This window comes from Ochotona princeps, chromosome 19, assembly GCF_030435755.1.
Source record: "Ochotona princeps isolate mOchPri1 chromosome 19, mOchPri1.hap1, whole genome shotgun sequence".
Taxonomy (NCBI): Eukaryota; Metazoa; Chordata; class Mammalia; order Lagomorpha; family Ochotonidae; genus Ochotona; species Ochotona princeps.
The window spans coordinates 3,151,509-3,176,145 of NC_080850.1; the positions used below are offsets into that span (position 1 = coordinate 3,151,509).

At 51.1% G+C, this 24,637-nt stretch overlaps 1 protein-coding gene and 1 long non-coding RNA gene across 3 annotated transcripts; both read left to right on the forward strand.

The window, feature by feature from the left end:
• The first annotated feature begins 2,447 nt into the window (after positions 1 to 2,447).
• On the forward strand, positions 2,448 to 3,918 carry LOC131482616 (uncharacterized). 2 transcript variants are annotated; one of them, XR_009247162.1, is made up of 4 exons: positions 2,448 to 2,468; positions 3,372 to 3,606; positions 3,741 to 3,813; positions 3,877 to 3,918. It is a non-coding gene; the product is annotated as an uncharacterized LOC131482616 (long non-coding RNA). The 2 variants fall into 2 exon arrangements; XR_009247161.1 differs by lacking the exon at positions 2,448 to 2,468 and having other exon boundaries at positions 3,358 to 3,606.
• A 7,200-nt stretch (positions 3,919 to 11,118) lies between these two features.
• THOC3 (THO complex subunit 3) lies at positions 11,119 to 23,701 on the forward strand. The gene is made up of 6 exons (XM_004587406.3): positions 11,119 to 11,492; positions 12,498 to 12,654; positions 14,417 to 14,621; positions 18,413 to 18,574; positions 18,670 to 18,770; positions 23,521 to 23,701. Exons 1-6 carry the CDS (start codon positions 11,226 to 11,228, stop codon positions 23,682 to 23,684), a joined length of 1,056 nt encoding a protein of 351 aa, XP_004587463.2. The 5' UTR covers positions 11,119 to 11,225; the 3' UTR covers positions 23,685 to 23,701.
• Positions 23,702 to 24,637: the final 936 nt, after the last annotated feature.

The following is a 24,637-nucleotide window of genomic DNA, read 5'->3' on the forward strand; positions in this document are numbered from 1 at the left end:
ACATTCTGCCAATTTTCCTGTGAGATAAGGTACTGCCCATGAAGAGATCATTAGGCTCCTTGGTCTTATAAGTTAGTCATTCCCTTTGTAAGGGTTTGGGAGTCAAACTACACAGCCAAGAGTCTTTGAGTTGTAAGAAGAACGTAGAGAAGAGATGAAGAAAGGAGTCAGGATTACCAGATTGATTATTCTCAGTAACAATATTAAGTGAAAAGTATTAAATAACAGCTTTAGGCATTTACCCAAAGGCTGGGTGTCTGTTATAAATTTGAGACGAGATTACAGGTTTACAATTAATCGAAATTGTACATTAGGAATAGTGATGAGAATATAACATGAGTAATTGATTAGCGAACTTGAGCACAAACATGTCAGTGACTTAAAAATATTTTAAAAACACAGAGATTTAAATTCTGTGAACCAGAGATATTTGTGTTGATAGAGCAATCCTAATTTAGAACACAGTGATAAATTAGTCTTAGTAACGGTTTAAGATCTGTGGATGCTTCAAAAATTACAATCAATTGATTAGAATTACCTGCTGTTTGTAGTAGCATGAGTTTGCCATGCTTTTTCAGATGGTTTACAAATATAAGTAAACAGGTTTTAAGCAGGTACAGCTGGAACCACAGAACTGTAACTGACAAAAGGTACCTGTTTATTCCATTTGGGATCTTAGGAAACACACACAACATTTTACAGAAAGATGTAACTTTTACATCCTTTTGAATTAAGATAACAGTTATGACTGATAACACAAAAAAGGTTATTAGGCTTGTGTAAAAGGACATTTTTATCAGTAGTATTTTAATGTAACAGCATTTTGTACCGCTTTGCACCTTGACAATACTTCTAACATAATTTAAATAGTTTAATAAGTTGTTGTCTCTACAAAATGAGAGATAAATCTCTTTTCATCTCCAGGAGTCTTCACTGGAAACACCAAAGTGACAAAATTTGAAACTTTCTGAGTTTCTGAATGCTTGTCAAAGATGCCAAGAGGGCTTACAATATCTGGTTGAAATAGAATCCTTATACATGATACAATATAGATGAGATTTTAATTTCATGTATCACTAAATGTAAAATGATGTGGGCAGTGCTTTAAGGGCTATATTCAATTATGTCACACATAAATCAAATAGATGTATTAGTCCCAAACCTTCCATGACTTCCCCACACCTTTCTTAACATACTTTAACTTTTAATATTTTGTCCTGTTCACCTTTAAATCTTTTCCTGTAAGACAGAATATTTTATAAGCCATTCTCTTTTGTCTCTTTTTTTCAAAAACCATTTTCTTTATAACTTTTCTCATCAAGAACACACTTTCATGCTTGGAATTATTTTTATCTTAATATTAAAATGATTAGATAAGAGTACATGAATTGATCTCAAACCTTGGAACAATTTAATAATGGATTAATTTTAATTTTATACCAGTTTATTTTTATGTAAATAATAAATTTTTGAGAATGCTATAAATAGTACTTTAAGAGTTATGTATAATAATGCACAAACATTGCTTACAGAGTACAAAAGGTTAAGTATTTTTCTGTGGGTCCTTTTTATCTCCTAAATTGAACACTCGGTTAACGGGAGAGGGGCTTGACAAAGAAAGGAAAAAAAGTTAAAATGACCTTGGAGAAACGGCAGCTATAGGGAGAGTGGCTTAACAGGGAAAATGGACGCCAGGAGGCGCTGTGATGGCTGCTGAGGAAGAGGGAGAGAGAACCAGTGTAACCCTGAGGTTGCCGGGCAGGGAAGTCTGTGTTGTGAGTGCTGACCCTGGGCTACTGGGGCAGGCCGTGGATCCCACAGAAAGGGTGGAGGTTGACAAGTGGTCCCTTGTTGAGGTCACAGACACTGCTCCTAACTGTACTGAGGTGGAGCCTGTGCTGCTGGGAGGCATGGAACTGGCTTGGGTGCTGGGGTGAACTGTATTGATGGGAGACAGTATTGCCAGGGCTGAGGGTGGAGGGCTGTGGGCTGTTGTGGCGGTGGAGGTGATGGGCGTCAGTGTTGGGAGGGTTGAGGATGAAGGGTCATTGAAGGCTGGCTGTGGCAGTGGAGATGGGGCAATGGAGCTGATGGGCGTCAGTGTTGGGAGGGCTAAGGGTGGAGGGCTGTGGGCTGTTGTGGTGGTGGAGGTGATGGGCATCAGTGTTGGGAGGGTTGAGGATGAAGGGTCATTGAAGGCTGGCTGTGGCAGTGGAGATGGGGCAATGGAGCTGATGGGCGTCAGTGTTGGGAGGGCTAAGGGTGGAGGGCTGTGGGCTGTTGTGGTGGTGGAGGTGATGGGTGTCAGTGTTGGGAGGGTTGAGGATGAAGGGTCATTGAAGGCTGGCTCTGGCCGTGGAGATGGGGCAATGGAGCTGATGGGCATCAGTGTTGGGAGGGCTAAGGGTGGAGAGCTGTGGGCTGTAGTGGCGGTGGAGGTGATGGTGATGGGTGTCAGTGTTGGGAGGGTTGAGGATGACGGGTCATTGAAGGCTGGCTGTGGCAGTGGAGATGGGGCAATGGAGCTGATGGGCGTCAGTGTTGGGAGGGCTAAGGGTGGAGGGCTGTGGGCTGTTGTGGCGGTGGAGGTGATGGGTGTCAGTGTTGGGAGGGAAGGGCTGAGGGTGAAGGGCTGTGGGCTGTTGTGGCGGTGGAGGTGATGGGCGTCAGTGTAGGGAGGGCTAAGGGTGGAGGGCTGTGGGCTGTTGTGGCGGTGGAGGTGATGGGCGTCAATATTGGGAGGGCTAAGGGTGGAGGGCTGTGGGCTGTTGTGGCGGTGGAGGTGATGGGCGTCAATATTGGGAGGGCTAAGGGTGGAGGGCTGTGGGCTGTTGTGGCGGTGGAGATGATGGGCGTCAATATTGGGAGGGCTGAGGGTGGAGGGCTGTGGGATATTGTGGCGGTGGAGGTGATGGGTGTCAGTGTTGGAAGGGCTGAGGGTTAAGGACTGTGGAACGATGTCTATTGCTGTGGAGTTGATGGATGACAGTTTTGAGAAGACTGGCCATCGAATGTTTGTTGTGGCAATATAGCAGTTTGGTATCAGTATTGTGAGGGCTGATGCTGAAGTGCCATGGGAGGTTGTTTGAGGCATTAGAGGTGATGGGCACCAGTTAGGAGGGCTGATAGTGAAGGGCCTTGGAATGGTTTTGTTGGTGGTGGAGGTGATGGGCATCATCATTGGGAGGGCTGGGGATGAAAGGCCCTGGAAAATTGTCTGTTGCCGTCGAGCTAGTGGGCATCAGTTTTGGTGGGACTGAAGGTGAAATGCTATGGAAAAGTGTCTGAATTGGTAGACCTGATGAGAATGTGTAGGGAGGGCTGACGGTGACTGTCCTGGAAGCTCTCCTGTGGGCATCAGTGTTGGGAAGGTTGAGGGTGCAGGGTTATGTGATGTTGTGGCAGTGAAGTTGATGGGTGTCAGTGCATGGAGGGCCGAGGGTGAGGGCCCTGGTAGGTTTTCTGTGGGCTTGGAGTGGATGGTGTCAGTGTTCTGAGAGCTTGGGGAAGAGGCATGGAAGGAGCCTGAGGTGGTGGAACCAATGGGCGTCAGTGTTGGGAGAACTGAGGGTTAAGGGCTATGGAAGGTTGTCCATGGCAGTGGAGGTGATGGGCATCAGTGTTGGGAGGGCTGAGTGTTAAAGGCTATGGATGGTTGTCCATGGCAGTGGAGGTGATGGGCATCAGTGTTGGGAGGGCTAAGTGTTAAAGGCTATGGAAGGTTGTCCATGCTGGTGGAGGTGATGGGCATCAGTGTCAGGAGGGCTGAGGGTGAATTCCATGGGTGCTGATGTGGTGGGGGTGATGGGCTCAGTGTTGGGAGGATGATGGTGAAGGGCTGTTAAGTGCTGTGGCAGTGGAGCTAATTCGTGTCAGTGTTCAGAGGGCTTAGGATGAAGGGCCGTGGCTGATGTGGTGGTGGGGCTCATGGGAGTCAGTTTTGGGAGCGCTGAGGGTGAAGGGCCGTGGAAGGTTGTCTGTGGTGGTGGAGATTTTGGGCATCACTCTTGTGAGGGCTGAAGGTGAAGGGCTTGTCTGTTGTGCGTTTGGGGCATCACTGTTGGGAGGGCTGGAGTGGATAAGCTGTGGAAGGCGGTGGATCTGTGGCAGTACAGCTGATGGGCATCAGTTGAGGGAGGGCTGAGTGTGAATGGATGTGGAACGTTGCGTGTGGCAGTGGAGCAGATGGGCGTCAGTGTTGGGAGGGCTGAGGGAGAAGGGCCGTGGGTTATGTGGTGATGGCCTGATATGTGTCAGTGTTGGAAGGGCTAACTGTGAATGGCCCTGGAAGGTTGTGGCATGGAGATGTGGTTGTGGATTGATTGACATCAGTGTGGGATGGCTGACGGTGAAACTCCATGGCTGTGATGGCAGTGGGGCTAATGTGTATCAGTGCTGGGAGGGCTGAGGGTGAAGGGCCCTGGGAGGTTATTTCTGGCAGTGATGGGCATCAGTGTAGGGAGGTTGCTGTCGCGGTGTATACAATGGGTGTCAGTGCTGGGAGGGGGGCTGAGGGTAAATGGGCCCTGGGATGTTGTCTGAGGTGGTGGAACTGCTGGGCCTCAGTGCTGTAAGGGCTGACGGTGAAGGCCCTGGAAGCTTCTCTTTGGCGGTGGAGCTAAAGCACAAAGCTAGCTGATGGGTGTCAGTGCATGGAGGGCTGAGGGTGAGGGGCCCTGGTAGGTTTTCTGTGGGCTTGCAGTTGATGGTGTCAGTGTTCTGAGGGCTTGGGGAAGAGGCATGGAAGGAACCTGCAGTGGTAGAGTCAATGGGCATCAGTGTTGGGAGAACTGAAGGTTAAGGGCTATGGAAGGTTGTCCATGGCGGTGGAGGTGATGGGCATCGGTGTCAGGAGGGTTGACAATGAAGGGCTGTAACAGGTGATGTGGTCGGGGGTTAATGGAGTTAGTTTGCTGAGGGTGAAGGGCTATGGAAAGTTGTTTGTGGTAGTTCAGTTTTTGGACATCAGTGTTGGAAGGGTTGAGGGTGAAGGGTTGTGGATGGTTGTCTGTGTCACTTTAGGTGATGGGCATCAGTCTTGGGAGGGCCTAGGGTGAAGGGCCGGGAATGTTGTCTGTGATGGTGGAGGTGATGGGCATCAGTACTTGTAGGACTGAAGCTGAAGGGCTGAGGAAGGTTGTCTGTGGTTGTGGGGCTGATGGGCGTCCGTGTTGGGAGGGCAGTTTCAAGGGTCATGGGTGCTGTGGTGATGGAGCCGACTGGTGTCTGTTTAGTGTGTTCAGGTTCAAGGGCTGTGGAAGGCTGTCTGTGGCCGTGGAGCCGATAGCCGTCGGTTCTGTGACGGCTCATAGTGAAGAGCCGTTGAACGTCGAGGCCGTGAAGCTAATGGGCATCAGTATCGGGAGGGCTGAGGGTGAAGGACTATGGACGTTTGTAGATTCTCCTGTGTGGGCCCATTTTTGGGAATTTCAATTTGGCAATGTAGAGGGTGCTGTCCCAGAACTACCTGGAAAGGTCATAAAGGATTTCCTAGACACCCTGCTGTGGGAGCAGGCCATGGAGCCTGGGCTGTGTGCTGAGGCTGTGTTACCAAGGACAGTTGAGGAAGTCTTTGTGATGAATGTGGTGTGGGAGGCGTCGGGTGACAGTGTGGTCCAAGATGATGCTGGGCTACTGTGAAAGAGTGTGGATGTCTCATTGGATGTTGTATGTGGGCTGTTTTCAGTGGCTACCATGCTGGGTATGGTACCGCGATCCTGGCAAGCTGGTCGATCCCTCAGAGTGGACAGTATTCTTGGAGCTGAGACTCAGGAGAAGGACTTTTTCTGGGGTAAATGTTTAGGAGTCAGATTTGTTAGGGGCTGAGTAAGTTGAGAAGTCTGAGGGTTTAGCGTGTGTTAGAGGAGCTTGGGAGGGAGAAGTGAATGCAGAAAATGAAGGCTTGAATGTAGGAACTCTCCAACCATTCATCATTGCGGTAACAGAAGTTACCCAGATCGAGGAGAATTTGGAGGTCAAATTGAATCACTGTCTAATTTCTATTGAGCTCCGGCCACATTGCAGGGGAAAATTAGCAAAGTCTGAGTTGCAGGAAAAAATCAGTTGGTACGGCTGGAGGTCTGAGAGTGATAGGGGTTTGAGATTTTAGGAGGCAGTCAAGTGGTGACTCTGTAGGGGGCTTGAACTGTCTAGCCCCACTGGAATGCCTGGAGCCCAAGGTGGCAGGATTTGTTTAACTTCAGATTTTTGTATGGGGCAAAGCCTGAGAGTGGAAACATGGAGAGGAACCTGTTGAGAGGGGGAAAGGTTACACTCACCCGTTATCCACAGTGAGTAGCAGGCTGCCGTTAACTTGATTGGTGAGTACGTTGGGTCAGCAGTGGCTGAAAACGCTATGAGGTTTCCTTCACAAACAGTTCAAGCCAGGGTCCAAAGAAGTGATTGTGGCAGCTCAGATCCCCAGTGGGGAGAGCAAACGGGAGAGCTTCAGCTGGAAGGGAGTGAAAGGGAGGAGAGGGGCAAAGGCAAGGTGGCAGGTAGATCCTGGAGAGGGACAAAGGCAAGATGGCGGGCCTCATCAGCATGGGTGTTTGCCAAAGTAAGTACTCCAATTTTTTCATCTAAGGTTAAGGTTGAGGACATTATGATAAAAAGATTGTGCCAGGTAAGGTCATAGGCTTGTGTCAAGTTGTTGGATTCTTTGATGTAGTGAGAGGGATCAGCTGAGAAGGAACCCATAAGCTTTTCCACCCGAGAGAGGTCTTGAAGTGAGACTGCACCTGCCATCTCTCATACGGGGCACGGAGAGACAGACTGAGGAGTGTCGGGGCTCATGGGAGAAGAGAGGTTGGGAGGAGGAGGGTGTTTTAGGGCCACATGAGCACTGAAAGAGGAGGAGGAGGAGAGGGAGGGGAGCGGTGGTGGAGCGGCTGGAGAGTTCACTGGCTCAAGTGGGGCAGGCATGGATTTCAGAGGTGGGGGTGTTGGTGCAGTAGAGAGAGAGGGATAGGAGTGGGTAGGGGTAAGTTGGAGCCATAGAAGTCACAGTTGATGTGGAGCAGGTGAGGAAGGGGGGAATAGGGGAGGGAGTGTAGCAGGGAGAGGGGAGAGTGGGAGAGAGAGTAGTTGGAGTTCCCCACTAGCTCCCTTCTGAGGCTCCTGACAGGGCAGGGAAAACCACAGGCCTCCCCCAGGCAGCTGTGATTTCTGAGTTGTGGCCTAGCCACAGTGCAGGGAGCCAGAGAAGCCTCAGGGGGATTTAGGGGTGGACTTACCCTGTGTATGCTGGGCCGATGGGAGGGTGAGGTCAGAGGTCTCATCCTGGAGCTGGGCTCAGGTCCCGGGAAGGAGCAGCCTTAGTGGGGTGGGGCTGGGGGGCCCCCATGAGGGTATATGCCCCTCCCAGGTTATGGCACCAGATGTGAGGTTCCAGTTTGGGTTCAGAATCAGGTAACCACATAAAGTACTGCTTAGCATCAAGCAAGCTCTATTGGGAGCATTACTGGGTGAGGTTCACTGGTCCAATACAGACAGTGGGCCAGAGAAGTCTCACCCAGGAGTTGTAGGGAGGGGACAGCAGAGAAACCAATGATGGGAGTTGGGGTGGGGAGAGAGAAAGAGACAGACTGCTTCCTGGTGGGAGACAGCCCGGGACCACTTCCACATGACACAGTGACCCATGAGGGAAATGGCCGCCCAGAGTACACAGCACTGGGCTTTTATACATTTTAGGTGTCGGGGGTGGGGGAAGGCAGCTCCTTAGTTTGCGCATGCTTGTGATATGTCATCATGGTGGGTGTCGATCTTCTGCACAGACTCGGCATTTGAAGCACTGCTGGGTGAGAGTGTCTGTTTGACCTTGGCAAAGATAGCACTGAGGCGAGGGAAGCTCTCTTCTGTTGTTGGTGTCCAGAGGGAGGCAGGAAGGAGAGATAGCATTAGAACTCGGTCTGCTCACTGGGTGGGACAAAAAGATTAGTTACTCCTCACTGGGATATGGAAGATTTCTCTGCACACCCCTCCTAAACATGCTCACCTAAACTGTTGACATATATCCTGTTAGAATTATAGAGTTAGACCACCTGAAAAACAGCCAGGTTCAGTGAAAACATGCTTCAATGCTGTAAACTGCTAAATACTAAAATTAAAATAGGCATGAGACAGCTGAATAACAATCTAAGCCATTTTAAGGTGTATAGAACATGGTTGAATATAAACCAAAATTGAAATGTCTATGAAGAAGTCATAGGTTGTGGTTGAGAACCTGCATTTTCCTATTAACATATTGGTTAATCAATACCATGTCAAGTAATGCCACAATGTTGTAAATGGTTGGAAATCTTATGTTGGGGCTTTTAATTGATTGGGATGATACTCTGCCGGCTCTACCTTCAGACCAGAGATGGTCTCACCAAGAAACCATTGAACTTACCAGGACAATGAGATGCTGGACTTTATGCTTGGTAAATACCTCCAATGAAAGAATGTCAACTGAATTTGAACTATGGAAATGCAACAAGGTGGAGCAATCCGCTGTGGGGGGAGGGTTTGGGGAAGGGGCGGGGGGAATCCCAGTGCATAAAAAAATGTATCACATAATGCAATGTAATTAATTTTTGAAAAAATGAAATGCAATAAAAATATGTTTAAAAAAAAAAAAAAAACTCGGTCTGCTGCTTGGTGTGCCAAGGCCACCAGGTGTTTCTGGCTTGTGGTAAGTTTCCTTGTCCTTTGATGCACTCAGCTGCTTCAGGAGTTGCTTCTGGTTGGCCTAACACCACGGATGTGATGAAAGCCCACAGTTAGGGGATTTTATGAGGACGAGTTCATATCGGTAGTCCTCATTCAATCAGTTGAAATGCCTTCACAGCACGGGTCAAGGCTTCCTCGAGAAGAGAAATCCAACCAGCTCATAGCACATTGACTTCCGCCGGGAGTTACACAATACCTTTTCCAAAGGTCTGCTCTGTTTATGTCAGACTAGCATAGCTGGCCACTATAGTCATGTGCGTAAATTCCTTTCAAGAGATCTCTTATCAGAGCTCTTCGGTTGGGTCTGCTTCTCTGGTTGAACCCTGATGAATGCACACCCATACGCTGAGTCTCAGCCAGAAGACAACTGCAAAAGTTGTTTCCAGACTTCGCCTTTCTGAGGTCCCCTACTCCCAGAGGACCTGTACTCCAAGGCCCTCCTCCTCCCTTGTCTACTCTTAGGTCATTGTAGGATATCTTGCCTCCTGGAAAATCTCATGTGGCTATTTAGGTCCTGATTCTGCCTTGGATGACCTTAAGAGTCCATGAGCCTCTTATGGAAAAAAAAAAAATCCTTCAGAATTTGGGTATGATCAGTTCCTAACATTCAAATTTGGGGTGAGAAACAGAACTGTAAAAATGGCCCACCAGCTGTTTTCTTCAAAAATGTCAATGTTCTAAAATAAGCACAGAAATGTCAAGGAACGTTTTCAGATTCAAGGAGACGAAGGAGCCATGATAATCAGAGGGACCGGATTGGGTTCTATGCTGGAGAACAAGAACGCTATGAAGGATAAGCACTGCTAACTGATACAGCTGCAATATGTCTTCCGTCTGATGAAACGGTCAGAGCTGAGCTGATCCAAAGCCAGGAGCCAGGAGCCTCTTCCGGGTCTCCCACACGGGTGCAGGATCCCAAGGCCTCGGGCCATCCTTGACTGCTTTCCCAGGCTACAAGCAGGGAGCTGGATGGGAAGTGGAGCCGCTGGGATTAGAACCTGCACCCCTATGGGATCCCGGCACGTGCAAGGCAAGGACTTTCGCCACTACAGTACCGCGCTAGGCCCTAATTTTGAAATATTTTAAAATAAAAGCTTAAGGCAGCCCATGCCTCTGTGACCCAGCCCATGCCTCACCCCCTCAGAGGCTTCCCACCTCACGTTTGCTCACAGCCAAGAGCCTTTTCAATGGGGGAGAGTCCAATCAGCTTTTGTTTCAGGCAAGGACAATGGGGAATGCCTACCGCCACTGAGGGTCCAATAGCCCCGTGCACAGACTACGGGAAAGGAACGCAAGGCAAGTAAAATACAGAATACACATAAAAAATACAAGGTTAACACAGAAACCCATCACCCTGGCTGCACTGTTTCAGAGTCTAACAACTGCAGTGTATACTCTGACTGGAGCGACACATGAGTTCTATTCTTTACCCTGTCATTTACCAGTCACATGAGCTGGCATGGGACATTTTACTACTTTGTTCTTCCTTTTCTTTATGTTATACCAGAACAAGTACAAGTTACGAAGAGAAGGAGATTCCTGAAAAAGAAGGGGCAAGCGGCAACGTGAGCCAATGGGAGACACCAGCTTCCCGTACCACAGTTGTAGTGACTCCATCGATGTTCTGTGCTTTTAAAGAACTTCATTACAGAAACGAGGTAGGCAGGAGAACCAGGGGACGTTAGGGACCTCGTTTCCCAAGGTTCTCCCAAGAGCCAAAGTGTTTAGGACCCTGGGACAGTTTCTTCTGCCACTGAAGGAGGTGTGGAAGTCAGAAGCCCTCACTGGGGTTTTGGACAAGGCTACCCGAATTTACATACGTAGATGTGCACGGCGGACTCTACACAGTGTCACTGTATTGATCTCCCAAAACCAAACGCTTTAAGGATACCCTGGAATAAACCGCTATAACCCATGTGGTTCAAGACGGCAGGCAGCAAGGACGGGACCTCTGCACCTTCTCTTAAGAACTGACTTCTCATGTAGATGTATCACGGAAAACAAAGACTTTAATACACCCTGTCTCTGCCCCAAGGTGTTTGCTCACACTAGCTCAGGAAGGCCAAACAAGAAATGTAACAATACTTTTGCGGAGGGAAATTTGGGTAGACAAAATGGAATTTTTCATTCCTTTTTCTTTTTGTCTACGTGGCTTTTTCTTAAATACCTGTTCTTGATTCCTTATTTCACTTACGGGTAAACTGGAAGGTTAGCGTGAGTTTTCTTCCTCAGTTAGGATAAGGATGCAAATATCCACAAACAGGTTAAGGGAGAAATACGGCCCGCGCAACGCTCGGAACCATGAAGCAGGAGGCCGGTTTGCAGAGGGGAACCGCACCTGCCTGAAAGCGCGCAGTGCACGCTGGGACCTGTAGTTCTCTCTGGCGCGGGGTGGCCCGGCGCGCCTGCGCAGAGCAGTGCCTCCTCGGGGCGCCTGCGCGAGCCGCCGGCCGCGCCAGGACTGAGTGTTGGCCTGGTCGGCGTCGCTCCGAGTGGCGGTGTGTGATCCCGCCATGGCGGTGCCCCCGGCGCCCATGGGGCCCTCGGCGCTGGGCCAGAGCGGGCCGGGCTCCATGGCCCCCTGGTGCTCCATGAGCAGCGGCCCATCGCGCTACGTGCTGGGGATGCAGGAGCTGTTCCGGGGCCACAGCAAGACACGCGAGTTCCCCGCGCACAGCGCCAAGGTGCACTCGGTGGCCTGGAGCTGCGACGGGCGGCGCCTGGCCTCGGGGTCCTTCGACAAGACGGCCAGCGTCTTCCTGCTGGAGAAGGACCGGTTGGTGAGCTGCTCGGGCCCCGTCTAGACCAGAGATAGGGGCCAGAATGAAGCGAGGTGTAGGGGTGAGCGAGACAGTGGGAGTGAGGGGTCGGGTGGAGGGTGGGTGTGAAGGAATATGGGACAGTGAGACGTGATGGATGGGAAGGGTGAGGTGTAGGGGGGATGGGAAGGGTGTGAGGAGGGGACCTGGGGTGTAGGGGGGATGGGGAGGGTGTGAGGAGGGGACCTGGGGTGCAGGGAGGGATGGGAAGGGTGTGAGGGGGGACCTGGGGTGCAGGGAGGGATGGGAAGGGTGTGAGGAGGGGGCCTGAGGGTGTAGTGGGGGGATGGGAAGGGTGTGAGGGGGGAACTGGGGTGCAGGGAGGGATGGGGAGGGTGTGAGGGGGGAACTGGGGTGCAGGGAGGGATGGGGAGGGTGTGAGGGGGGAACTGGGGTGCAGGGAGGGATGGGGAGGGTGTGAGGGGGGAACTGGGGTGCAGGGAGGGATGGGAAGGGTGTGAGGGGGGAACTGGGGGTACAGGGAGGGATGGGAAGGGTGTGAGGAGGGGGCCTGAGGGTGTAGTGGGGGGATGGGAAGGGTGTGAGGGGGGAACTGGGGGTACAGGGAGGGATGGGAAGGGTGTGAGGAGGGGGCCTGAGGGTGTAGTGGGGGTGGTGGAGTTTGGATTCCTGTGGGAGTGAGGGGGCTCCCTTGAACCTGAGAAGGGGTGCTGTGGGAGTGGGCTGGTGAGGTGGGACATTGGTGGTAGGGTAATAAGAGGAGAGGAGAGTGGTGGAGAAGCGAAGACCCTGGGTGGGAGCTCAGAGCTGCTCGGGTGATGGTCGAGCAGGGAAGGGAGAATACTGAGAAGAAATGCTGGGTGAATAAGGGCTCGGGAGGGCTGAGGGCTGTTGAGCTGTCCGGATCTCTGTGGGGACCAGGCATGCCTCTGTTGGAAGAAAGCTTGCTGGTTTGTGCAGCCAGATGCGTCTGCTGGCAGTGACCTCTGGATTCTGTTCTTTTAGGTTAAAGAAAACAATTACCGGGGACACGGTGACAGCGTGGACCAGCTGTGTTGGCATCCAAGTAACCCTGACCTCTTTGTCACAGCATCGGGGGACAAAACCATTCGCATCTGGGATGTGAGGACTACCAAGTGCATTGCCACCGTGAACACCAAAGGTGACTCGTGAGAGCACGCAGGAGGAAGTGCCTGTGGACTTTCAGCCCCTCGCTCAGTTACTGTGTGCTTAGAGACGAGTTAAAGTGCCAGGAGAATGTTCTGCCCCGTTGTTATAAAAGGACGTCTACATCTGTGGGGTTCTGGATTTTTGAGGGGGAGGCAGGGTTCCTTGAACCGTCTTCTTGTGTGCCTGGTGTCATGCTAGGTGTGGTATATTATCCTGAGCTGACTAGGATCTTGTATGGCTCCAGCCACCTCGAGCTTAAGCCTGAGGAGGGAGACGTGGCTAAAGTTGCATGACTTAGTTCATTTAAGAGTCCAGTTGTATGCCTGGTGGATCCCCAAAGTGGGGCAGGGAACACCTCACATGTTCTGAGTACAGCCTGAGGGTCGCTGTAGGAACTTCATGATCAGGGTGCAGAGGGGGCAAGAGGGAGGTGATTCTAGTGGGGACCAGCACGTGCAAAGGCAGGGAGAATTTCCTAAGAATGAATACACTAGGAAGTCGGGCAAAAGCAGCTAACAACATTATGAAAAACAAAAGCCAGAGGGAACACTTCGGAGACATTTTAAAGCCCACGTCGGCACTGAGCGTTCCCTTCTCTTGGCTCATTCCCCGGAGGCCTGCAGAGGCCGGAGCCTGGGGAACGGGGCAACAGGCATAGAGCCATGGCCGGTGCCTCCCGCCGTCTGTGTTAGCGGGCAGCTCGCGTTAGGATCTGCGGATGGCATCCCGCTGAGGCACTCTGGGGTGGGCTGCAGGGATCTTGACCATTAGGCCACGAGCTTGCGCCCTGAAAGCCAAGTGGATACGTGTAGTGTGATCTCTGAATGAGACTTGCACCCCTAGGTGGAAGGGCGTGCCCAGCTGGTGACTGACATTGATTGTGACCAGTGAGTGATTCAGGTGGCACAAGCATGGACGTTATCAATCGCCTATGGATACATTTAAATATCTGTTAAAGCTATGGAACTTACTACTTAAGTGGAATTAAACTTACTATTTTTTGAGTTAGTTTTTCTAAAAGATTTGTGGTTTTTTTTTTTGAAAGGCAGATTTACACATAGAAGGAGAGAGAAATCTCGCATCTACTGTTTCGCTCAAATGGCCATAACGGCCATTTGATCTGAAACCAGGAGCCAGGAGCTTCTTCTGGGTCCCTCATGTGGGTGCAGGGTGCCGTGGAACTGAGCCCTCCTCTGCTGCTTTCCCAGGCCACAGGCAGGAAGTAGAGCAGCCTAGAACTGGCACCCACATGGGATGCTGGTGCTGTAGGCGGAGGATTAGCTGGCTAAGTCACAGCACTGGCCCCTTGAGTCAGTTTTCAGACAAGTTTTGAATAAAGAGAACCATTGTTGCTCGACTTTGAGAAATGGGAGGGTGAGAAAGAACGAGAAACTTTGAGGCCAAACGGTTTAGATCTTAGCTCCGTGACTTCTTGGCTCCAATGCTGGGGCCCATTTTCTTCGTTTTTTTTTTTAATTTTTATTTTGAATTTTTGCATTTTATGGTACAATTTTCTTTCACCACTTTGTGAATAAAATAGGGTTGATAAAGGACCCTGAAGAAGTGTCCGAAGACTGAATGGAGGTGTTCGCATGTGCCCACCGGAGTCTTCATTGGTGATGCTTCAGAACAGGGGTAGCTCCTTCTGGCTGCGTGAGCTCTGAGGCAGTCCTGGTCGGTGTCCTAGGGTAGCAGAGTGGCCGTGTGCGGGGCGTGGGCACAGGTCACGGGGCTGCCTCCCTCTGTGTCCTCAGGGGAGAACATCAACATCTGCTGGAGTCCAGACGGGCAGACCATTGCTGTCGGTAACAAGGATGACGTGGTGACCTTCATCGACGCCAAGACACACCGTTCCAAAGCAGAAGAGCAGTTCAAGTTCGAGGTCAACGAAATCTCCTGGAACAATGATAACAACATGTTCTTCTTGACCAACGGCAATGGTTGCATCAACATCCTCAGGTGAGGGCGTGTAACCAGGCCACTGCCAGAGCGTCGCACTGGGCTCCCTGGTGGAGACCCAGGCGAGTTAGGCGCGGGGGAGCTTAGAAGGCAGAAAAGGTAGGAATTCAATCCTCACCTGCTGTCAGATTCATCGGAGCAAGACACCTGATAGTCCCTTTAGCCCATCCAGGGGTCGCCGGGGTTTGTGGTCCCTTTTTGAATGTGACAGGTGGAGATTTCAGGTTCAGAGAGGATGGTACCTCAGCAGACACCTGGAGGGCACTGCAGCTAGACACACCTTGGATTGTGCCTTAATTTGCACACTTGAAACAGTTTCAACAAAAATGGCACTTGTAAGAGCCAGTGTGTGGGATGCATGTCTCCTGTTGGGGTGTCTGGGCTCTTCTGTTAATGTGCGCCCTGGGAGGCAGGGGGCTGGCTTAAGTACCTGGGTGCCTGGCGTAATGTGAGAGACTGGCTTAGTTGCTGGCTTCCCAGTTGGCCAGGCCCAGCCGCGGCTGTGCGGGGAGTCAATCAGAAGGTGGAAGGTACTCTTCTCCCTTCTTGGCCTCCCTCTGTCTGTCACAGTAATGGGACAGTGCCTCCTTCCCGTGAAGCCATCTCCAGCCTTCCCCGCACACACACATCAGAGGGTTTGTGTGTGTGTGTGTGTGTGTGTGTGTGTGTGTGTGTGCGCGTGTACTTCCTGTTGTAAGCACTTTTCACTCTGTATTCTAATTTCTCATCTATTTGTCTTTGTCTTTCATTAAATCCCGTGCTGTGCTGGCCTTGTGTGCTGTCAAATCCCCAGTGCCTACCTAGCCTGACCGCTGGCTATACATAGTAGGGTGTCAGTTAATATTTGTTCTCTAAGTGAACAAAATTGTGGAATTGAAAGCCTGGCCTGTTTGGGTTTTTGTCCTGGGTGCGTCACGTGAGGCAGAGTGGGAGGGTTCCGTGATGAAGAGGGGTTTGCTGTGGGAGCTGAAGGAGGGGAAGAGCTGCTGACTATGGTGCTTGAAGGAAGGTGGCGACCTCTGGGGTGATCTTGAAAGATGCTGCATAAGGGAACTGTGCAATTGACAGAATTGTGCTGCGACACGATTTTATTTGTAAAGTGTTAGGTTAGGGTTGGGGAGTGCTGGCAGATGAAGTATGTGAAGAGAGGGCAGGCATACGGAAGATAAAATTGAAATCACTTAGGGCCATCTAAGGCTTTGGATCTTTTTTTTTTTTCTTTTTAAAAGATTTATTTTATTTTTATTGCAAAGTCAGATATACAGAGAGGAGGAGAGACAGAGAGGAAGATCTTCCCATCCGATGATTCACTCCCCAAGTGACCACAACGGCTGGTGCTGTGCCGATCCGAAGCCAGGAGCCAGGAACCTCCTCCAGGTCTCCCACGCGGGTGCAGGGTCCCAAGGCTTTGGGCACTGAGTCTCCCAGAATGTTTCTGATCGCTGTGCGTGGTGTGTGTTTGGAAAGGTAAAGTACCTTGTGAATTCATACTTAGACCCTCAAATTCAGGGCTGTGGGGATTGTGTTGAACTTCTTTGCTATCATACATTTTTCCCTTTTCTTGCACATTCTGGTTTTAAAGACATGGGAAATAATGGAATGTACCCCACTGTGTACCCTTACTAGCCCACAATAAACATCCAGATGGCTCCAAAAATATTATTAGCATTACCTCTAATGTGATTACTTAAAGTTTTGTTTTACATACGCCGTCCAGGTCTTCCCGTGTTGAATAGTATTTGAAGCTGTTGCAGCGTATAGCTGTTACATGGTGGTCCCTGTCTTAACCAGCTAGAGTTCTACAGAATACTCTGATTCATGTTCATCGCTACCCCTCAGTGATTAGAGTTCAATCATTAGTTAAGATCTGTCAGCGTGGGGGCTGGTGTTGCGACATGTGGCGTGTTACGCTGCTGCCTCTGATGCTGGCTTCTGTAAGGGTGCTGGTTCAGGTCCCGACTGTTCCTCTTCCAGTCCAGCTCCTTGGTGATATGCCGGGGAGCAGTGGAGGATGACCAAGTAGGGCCTTTGTTGTCCGTGTGGAAGATTCGGCCTGGCCCGTCCTCAGTTGTGGCTGTCTGGGGCGGGACGGTGGCTGGAGGATCTCTCTGTTTCTTGGGTAGGGGCTGGGTCTTTCGCTAAAGTAGACTGGTCCGGTCATCTCCGTATCAGAGTGTGGGTTCAAGTCCTGCCTCGACTCCTCATTCCAGCTTCCTGTGCAGAGCTCAGGAGAGCAGTTATTGCTGCAGTGGTTGGGTTCCTGACACCAGCCCAACACCTGAGTGGGGTCTGTGACTCCCTGTCTCAGGAGAGTGAGCCCGCAGGAAGGCTTGCTAGCTCCCTGCCCCCTCTCTGCCCCTCTCAGCCACACAAGTTCCTTAGTGTGCTTGCTTAGTGTTGTGTTTGATAGTGTTCATGACTCATACTTGCTTGCCATTTCTGGCTTAAACATGTGTCTCCATTTTCTTTTTTAACTTTTTTTTTTGGGTGGTGTTTACGTAATTGACGAGGATGCGTGCCCACGAGGACCACTGATTAGGGTGGGGAGGGTCTAGGTGTGGGGGAAGGTGGCTGGGACAAATGCTTCCAATTTTCCTTTTCTTAGGTATCTGGGTAGGGGGAGGGGTCGCTCCCAGCTGCTGTACTGCGTTGGAACCCGGGGCTGGGGCTGTCCACTTGACGTCACCTTAGAAACCCCGCTATGGAGAGGAGTCATTTGAAGGTGCCGAGTCGTCTTGATGCTTCTGAGATTCTGCTGGTTTCGCTGCTCTGAGGTTGAGAAAATCCTTCCGAGGTCCGATGCCTGACACAGTCCACCCCAGTGCACCCACTCGCCCAGACACTTGCTGCCAAAGCTCAGGCAGGAGAGTTGTCCATGCCGTTCTGTGCTCCGTCTTCTGACCTGGCACCTATTGTCCTCTGCAGGCCAAATGAGCTGGCTGTCTTGTTCCCCATATGGACCTGCATTTTGTCCACTGCAAGTGTAGTGGTCTTGTCAGTGGAAGTCCCCCAGAAGTGATTCCTCACCTGTAACATACTTTCTCAGTGGTCCCCTCTCCCACATGACCCCATACCCCCTTCCCTGAGCACTCCACGGTCCCCTTGACTGTGAGTCTGGGTGCCTGAGCCCGGTCTTCCAGCGGGTCAGCAGGCTAGCCTGGAGCCCTGCCTGCCCATCCAGGACCCAAGCACTTGCATGAACTGCCAACCTTGGTCTGCTGGCATGCCATGCCAGTGTGCCGGCCTGGGGTCCTGCTCCTGCCCGGGTCTCATAAAATGTGATTCTGTCAAAAAGTCTAATGAGACCTCGTGTTCTTTTTCTTTCCAGCGAGGTAATTTTCTGGTCTGTGTCTTCCTGTGAGAGGGGCTGGATTGGGATGCTCAGGGGGCTGTTGTACTCTCCCAGGGTATAGTGTAAAATCTCCTGTTCAGGAAGGCTTTCTAGGAGCACAGGTTCTGGTGCTGTGGTATCACTGTGTTTGGCTCTCCCCCCGTTTTTTCCCTTTCCTGTCTTAGCTCCATAGCCCCTTCTGGAACGTGACTGTGGTCTGTCCCGTCCCCAGCTACCCCGAGCCCCACAGCCTCTTCTGGAACGTGACTGTGGTCTGTCCCGTCCCCAGCTACCCCGAGCCCCACAGCCTCTTCTGGAACGTGACTGTGGTCTGTCCCGTCCCCAGCTACCCCGAGCCCCACAGCCTCTTCTGGAACGTGACTGTGGTCTGTCCCGTCCCCAGCTACCCCGAGCCCCACAGCCTCTTCTGGAACGTGACTGTGGTCTGTCCCGTCCGCAGCTACCCCGAGCTGAAGCCTGTGCAGTCCATCAATGCCCACCCCTCCAACTGCATCTGCATCAGGTTTGACCCCATGGGGAAGTACTTCGCCACAGGCAGTGCGGACGCCCTGGTCAGCCTGTGGGACGTGGACGAGTTGGTGTGTGTCCGCTGCTTCTCCAGGTGAGTGGTCGTTGTTGGGTGAGTGAGCCTGCTGCCTCCTGGGCGCAGTTGTCTTCCCGGGTCATCGTGCTGTCTCCGTGTGCTCTGTGCTGCAGGCTGGACTGGCCCGTGAGGACGCTGAGTTTCAGCCACGACGGGAAGATGCTGGCGTCTGCGTCAGAAGATCATTTCATAGACATTGCTGAAGTGGAGACAGGTGAGGCAGCAGGGCCCGTGGAGGCCTCCCTGGCTGCGGGACGGGGCTTGGTCCTGCACGCCGCCGCTTCCCCAGTGCCACCGTCAGTGACACTGTCAGGCAGCGTCTCTGTGTGCGTTAGGACGGCACCTGCTGGCAGTGAGGGGGCAGAGGTGAGCAGACAGGTCAGGAAGATGGTTCTTCCATCATCATGCAATCTTTAGAATCCAGAAAGAGGAAAAAGGTTTCATCGATTGTCCCACCATCTAAATGGGACCTTTTAGAACATTGCACTATGTTTCCTTCTGTGTTTATCCATATATGAAGTTGGAAAAAAAAAACTTCTTGGAGATTTTTTTTTTAATTGAAAAGGCTGACTTAACAGAGGAGAAGCAGAAAGATCTCTATCCGCTGGTTCACTCCCCAAGTGGCCACAATGGCCAGAGCTGAGCCGATCTGAAGGCAGGAGTCAGGAGCTTCTTCTGGATCTCCCACGCGGGTGCAGGGTCCCAAGGCCTCAGGCTGTCCTCGACTGCTTTCCCAGGCCACAGGCAGGGAGCTGGTTGGGAAGGGAAGTGGAGCAGCCGGGACAGGAATCAACGCTCATATGGGATCTTGGTGGTTGCAAGGGGAGGATTAGCCCATCGAGCCATTGTACCAGGCCACTGGAAAAAACAGTATTTAAAAACAAATTCAGGAATTATATTGGTTTTTTTTGTTTTAATACATTAAAGAGAAAAATAGGAAGAATATTCAATTTATTAAAAACTTCCTTTAGATTTCTCTGTAGCTGTAGCTGTGTTGTCTCTGGAGAATTGTGATACTCTTGGTAACACTCATCAGCTAGGTAGAAAACTTCCAAGAAGAAAATAAAAAATTGAAATACTGCCACTTTAGTGAGTGTGGCAGCAGTGCTTTTGTTTGCCACGCTGGGGAGCCAGGGCTGGTCATGGAGCTCCTTCCCTGAAATCCTGTGCTTGCGTGACACAGCCATCAACACTGTCCTGCCACGCTGTTGTCTGCCCGCCTCCTGGCGCTGTGTTAGCTCTGTCACTGCCCGCCTCCCGGCACTGTGTTAGCTCCGTCACTGCCCGTCTGCCCGTTTCCCGGCACCGTGTTAGCTCTGTCACTGCCCGTCTGCCCGCCTCCCGGCACTGTGCTAGCTCCGTCACTGCCCGTCTGCCCGCCTCCCGGCACTGTGCTAGCTCCGTCACTGCCCGTCTGCCCGCCTCCCGGCACTGTGCTAGCTCCGTCACTGCCCGTCTGCCCGCCTCCCAGCACTGTGCTAGCTCCTCTCAGGCTTGTAGCACCTGAGCTCCACTTAGTTGCTTTTAGTGGCGTGCAGAACCTTATTCTGTAGTAGTAGCACCAGAATGTGCTGACTTCCTTCTGGCTGTCAGGTGGCCTCTTGTCCTGGCCCTGCAGTCAACATGGTCATCCTGAGCAAGCTGTGGAGTCGGGATTGCCGCATCCGTGGTGCTTCTGTTGTGTGAAGTTCCGAATTGCCCGCACCCAGTGGTGCGTTGTTGGCTCTGCCAGCTTGGGAGAGTCCCAGCGTCGTGTCTGTTTCCTCTCGTGTCTTCCTTCCCTGCTAACTTGTAATACATGATTATGTCACACATAGCCTTTTAGGAATATCTCATCTACAACTGTTAGCTTCTCTAAATCATTCAGGAAAATACTTAGAACATGGTTACATTTTTTTTTTTTTCTCGACAGCTGAGGTTAAAACTAAAAGGAAAACAATGATTGAAGTAAGCTGGTACAATTACGTTCTTTAGGTTAGAGTTTTGCATCCATGGGAAACAGTCTGCATTTTCCCTGTGCGGGGATAATCAAGTTGTGACGCTTCCCTGTCACAGTGTATGTCGCCATGTATGTCCTCAGGTGGCGGACCTGCAAGCCGTTTCGCTGACTGAACAAAGCAGGTTGGCCAGGCCACGTGCAGGGTGTGTTCCTGTTGGCGTAAAGAAACTGAAGCTAAATAGCAGAGCTTTGGGAAGAATTAATGTTACACTTAGAATGTTGAGAGAAGGCTGTGCTGTGTATAAAAGGGCCATTTTAGATTGTTCCTTTCAATGTTGTGTGCCTGTGTTACCTGAGCACGTTTGAGGGACAGGGAGCCACACGTGGCCAGGAACGACAGTGTTGGACAGTGTAGAGTGTGGACACTGCCGCCACGCAAGTTTTTCTTGTGGAGCTCTGCTTGGGATGTTTGCCTTTTATGCAGGGGGCCTGTATTTGTGAATTAAGAGTGATAGGTGCTCACTATAGAGTGGATACTGAGTAACAACTAACCACCGTGCATAGGTCTGTAATTAAGAGAGAACCGTTGCCGATACCTTGATACATTTCCTCATCCTCTTAAAATATGTCGTCCTACTTGATGACTTGAGAGACATAGCTGGGATCTCTTCCTACCTGCGCTTACTCCCCGGAGGCTCACCGTAGCTGGGATGGGGCTAGCCTCAAGTGAGGAGCCAGGGAGTCAGGTCGGGCCAGGGCCTGCCGCCTTCCCCGCTGCCTGCCAGCAGGAAGCTGGACTCAGGAGCAGACCTGGGACTTGACCCCAGGCCCTCCTCTGTGGGGTGTGCGCATCCCAGATGGCATCTGAACTGTGGCACTAAATCCCCTTGGAGAGGTGGGCAGAAACAGAGAGAGCTCACCTTTGCTGATTCGTTCCCCAGGTGTTTCCTGGAACTGATCAGCCTGGAACCCAGATCTCTGCCTACGTCTCCTCTTTGGTTGGCAGGGCCTCCGTCATCTGAGCCGTTCCCTGCTGGGTGGCAGGGAACGAGCCGGAACTCTAAGCCAGGTTCTCCTCCATGGCATGTGGACATCCTGACCAGCATCTCGACTGGGAGGCCAAGCACGTGCTCCCTCCATGTCTCCTTTTGCCTCTGCTTCTGTTACTGGGTTGGAAAGACACAATTTTGTAGCTAAGAGTCTACAGGCTTATTTTTAATGGTTAAATTTTAAAAGCAAGAATTAATTCATTTTATTCCTGATGGCATATTTAATAGAACCTCATTTGAATATGGTCCAGAGATTTTAGCACTTCAGACATGCCATATGCATTGCATCTGTTTATCTAAACTTCGGTGGTCTGGAACAGCGATGGCAGTCTCATGCAGTCAGCAGGGCGGTTCAGAGATCAAGCTTGAATAAATTACCAAGATGCTAAAGCTAGGAAGCCACATGGTTATTTGTAAAGCATTTTGGAAGGCTTTGAACTGCGCAGACTTGTTTGTTTTAACCGATCCCATACAAAGGACACAGAGTTAAAGGTCTCAGGAGAAACGCAAGAGCTGCAGCAGCCTCCACGCCTCCCATCCGGCTGGGTCAGATACGTGTCCTGGCGTCGGGCTGCGCATGTCCAGGAGCTGCGCACGTCTGGGTCCCAGCACAGAGAACCAGTGTCTGCTGAGAGGAGTGGGGCCTGTTCTTGTAGCCAAATTCTGTGAAGAACAATTACTTTCCCTGCACACATGACCGCAAGGAGATAGTTTAATGGCTTTGAGATGTGATTCACATACCCTAGAGCTGACCAGTTTGGAGTTGACCATTGAATATATGCTGTCTGTATTTAATTTTAAAAAGCTTGCTTATTTGAGGGTCCGGTGCGTTGGCCTAGTGGCTAAATCCTCTCCTTTCATGCACTGGGATTCCATATGGGTGCTGGTGTATGTCCCGGCTGCTCCACTTACCTGGAAAAGCAGTGGAGGACAGCCCAAAGCCTTAGGACCCTGCACCCACATGGGAGACCCAGAAGAAGCTCCTGGCTCCTGGCTTCGGATCAGCTCAGCTCCGGCTGTTGCGGCCACTTGGGGAGTGAACCAGTGGATTGAAGGTCTTTCTTTCTGCATCTCCTTCTCTCTGTATATCTGCCTTTTCAATGAAAAAGTAAGTAAATCTTTAAAAATTATTTGAGAGACAGACAGGGAGGGAGAGAGATCTTCCATCAGCTCCTTGAACAGCTGTAGTGGGCCACAGGGTTGGGTTAGACCCAGGACTTCATCTCGGTCTCTCATGTGGGTGGCAGGGACCCAAACACTTGGGCCTTCTTCCGGTGGCTTCCCAGGTACGTTAACAGGGGGCTGGATTGGAAGAGCGCAGCCAGGACTCAAACCAGGGCTCATATGGAACGCCGGTGTTGCAGTCAGTGGCTTAATGTGCTGTACCCCAACAGCTCCCCTGTGTTTTCATAATACCAGGTGCTTTTCTGTGTTGATTGTAACTCAAATAAAAAATTAAACAGAACTAGAAGAATAATGGCTTTGAATAGATCTTATGTCATGTCAACAAGTAGGAGAAAGAAAGCTTTTGGGGGAAAAAAAGCCCAGCTGGGAGGTGCTGTCGTGGAGTGGGAAGATCTGCGGCTGGAGACAGCCGTGTGCATGCTGTTTCCTGCGGCTTCCTCCCAGTGTGGCTTGGCTAAGTCGCTGTTGATAAAATGGGACTTCAAGTCCCGGCGTGCCTTGCTGGGTCGTCCACCACTGGCACTTGGTAAGAAATGAGCCGTCCGGTGCGAGAGGTACTCAGCAGAAGGCAGCCGCTCGTGTTCTGAGGAGGGGAGGTCCGGAGCGTGGGCTTTTCCCCACTGGCCCTCGCATCGTACTGTGCCGTGGCCTTGCGGCCTCCCCCGTGAAACTGCCTGGTGACCGTACCTATTGCAAAGGACTCGGGGACCGAGAGGGCGCAGGTGAGTGCTTGATGAATGGCGCCTCTTTGTGTTCACTCACGGAGTGTTTATCTGTGTTGCTTCCTGTAGGAGACAAGCTGTGGGAGGTGCAGTGTGAGTCCCCCACCTTCACCGTGGCTTGGCACCCCAAAAGACCCCTGCTGGCATTTGCCTGTGATGACAAAGATGGCAAATATGACAGCAGCCGGGAAGCTGGGACTGTGAAGCTGTTCGGGCTCCCCAACGATTCCTGAGCCGAGCCCCTCCTGCCTGTGTGGAGCTTAGTCTGCGGGCTCCCCCAGTGTGTGTAAGCGGGTAGGAAGAGGGAGACGTTTGGCCCCTGCAGAACCTCATGTCCCGCACTTGCTGTTTCCTGTTTGCTCCCAGGAGGACTGCATTACAGGGAATGACCCCAGTATAGCTTGTCCCCTGGGGACCCCCGGCTTCCCCACCTTGGGTTAGACTTTGTGGCGTGATGTTGCTACTGTGGAGGGAGGCTTGGGAAGGGTGAGGGGGTATGGGCTTTTTTTTTTTTTATTTAATAAGAAATATGTATATTTTTGAGAAATGAATCTTGAATAAAAGTTTTAAAGATGAGACTTGTAGAACTTTGACAATTAAAGGGTTGGGGGGATATGCTGCAGTTTGTAATTCTTTAAAATCTCAGAAACGGACTAAATGTTCTTATTTTGGCTACAAATGCCCTGCCCGTCAGATCGGTGAGTCGTAGGGACAGTTCACAAGGCTGTGGGCTCCAGCCATGCTCGGGTCACAGGTGGAGGTGTGAGTGAGTCCATATATGTCCAGCATCATCCTACAGAGGATCTGCAGACAGTGCGTTTATGACACGCCCTGAAGCAGGTAAGAAAGACAGGGTAAGAGCAGGAGTCGGCTGGTGGCGTTAGCTGGCAGCCAGGAAGGGATGAAGCCGTAGCTGAAAGGCTGAGTTCTGGGCAGCTGCGTGGAGTCAGGTGGAGAGGGGCACCGACTGCTCTGGGAAGCCTTATGTTGGGAGTTACTCTAAATCTGAACCAAGGGTCAGGGCTAAATACTTACGAGCAACATTTTCCTTTCATTGTAGCTGAGTGATTTTGGCCAATAAAGAAAAAAAATGGGAAATGTGCCTGTGTATAACAGAAGCTAGGAAGAGAAGCCATACCCCTGGCTCTGGGAACTAGTTACTGTTAGCGTTTTGTTGTTGATCCTT

What these genes read in the sequence shown, in the direction of transcription:
- THOC3 (XM_004587406.3), top strand. Translation starts at nt 11,226, where the DNA reads ATGGCGGTGCCCCCGGCGCCCATGGGGCCCTCGGCGCTGGGCCAGAGC. An exon ending in TGCCACCGTGAACACCAAAG is followed by an intron (nt 12,655 to 14,416) that starts GTGACTCGTGAG and finishes CTGTGTCCTCAG; the next exon opens with GGGAGAACATCAACATCTGC. An exon ending in CATTGCTGAAGTGGAGACAG is followed by an intron (nt 18,771 to 23,520) that starts GTGAGGCAGCAG and finishes TGCTTCCTGTAG; the next exon opens with GAGACAAGCTGTGGGAGGTG.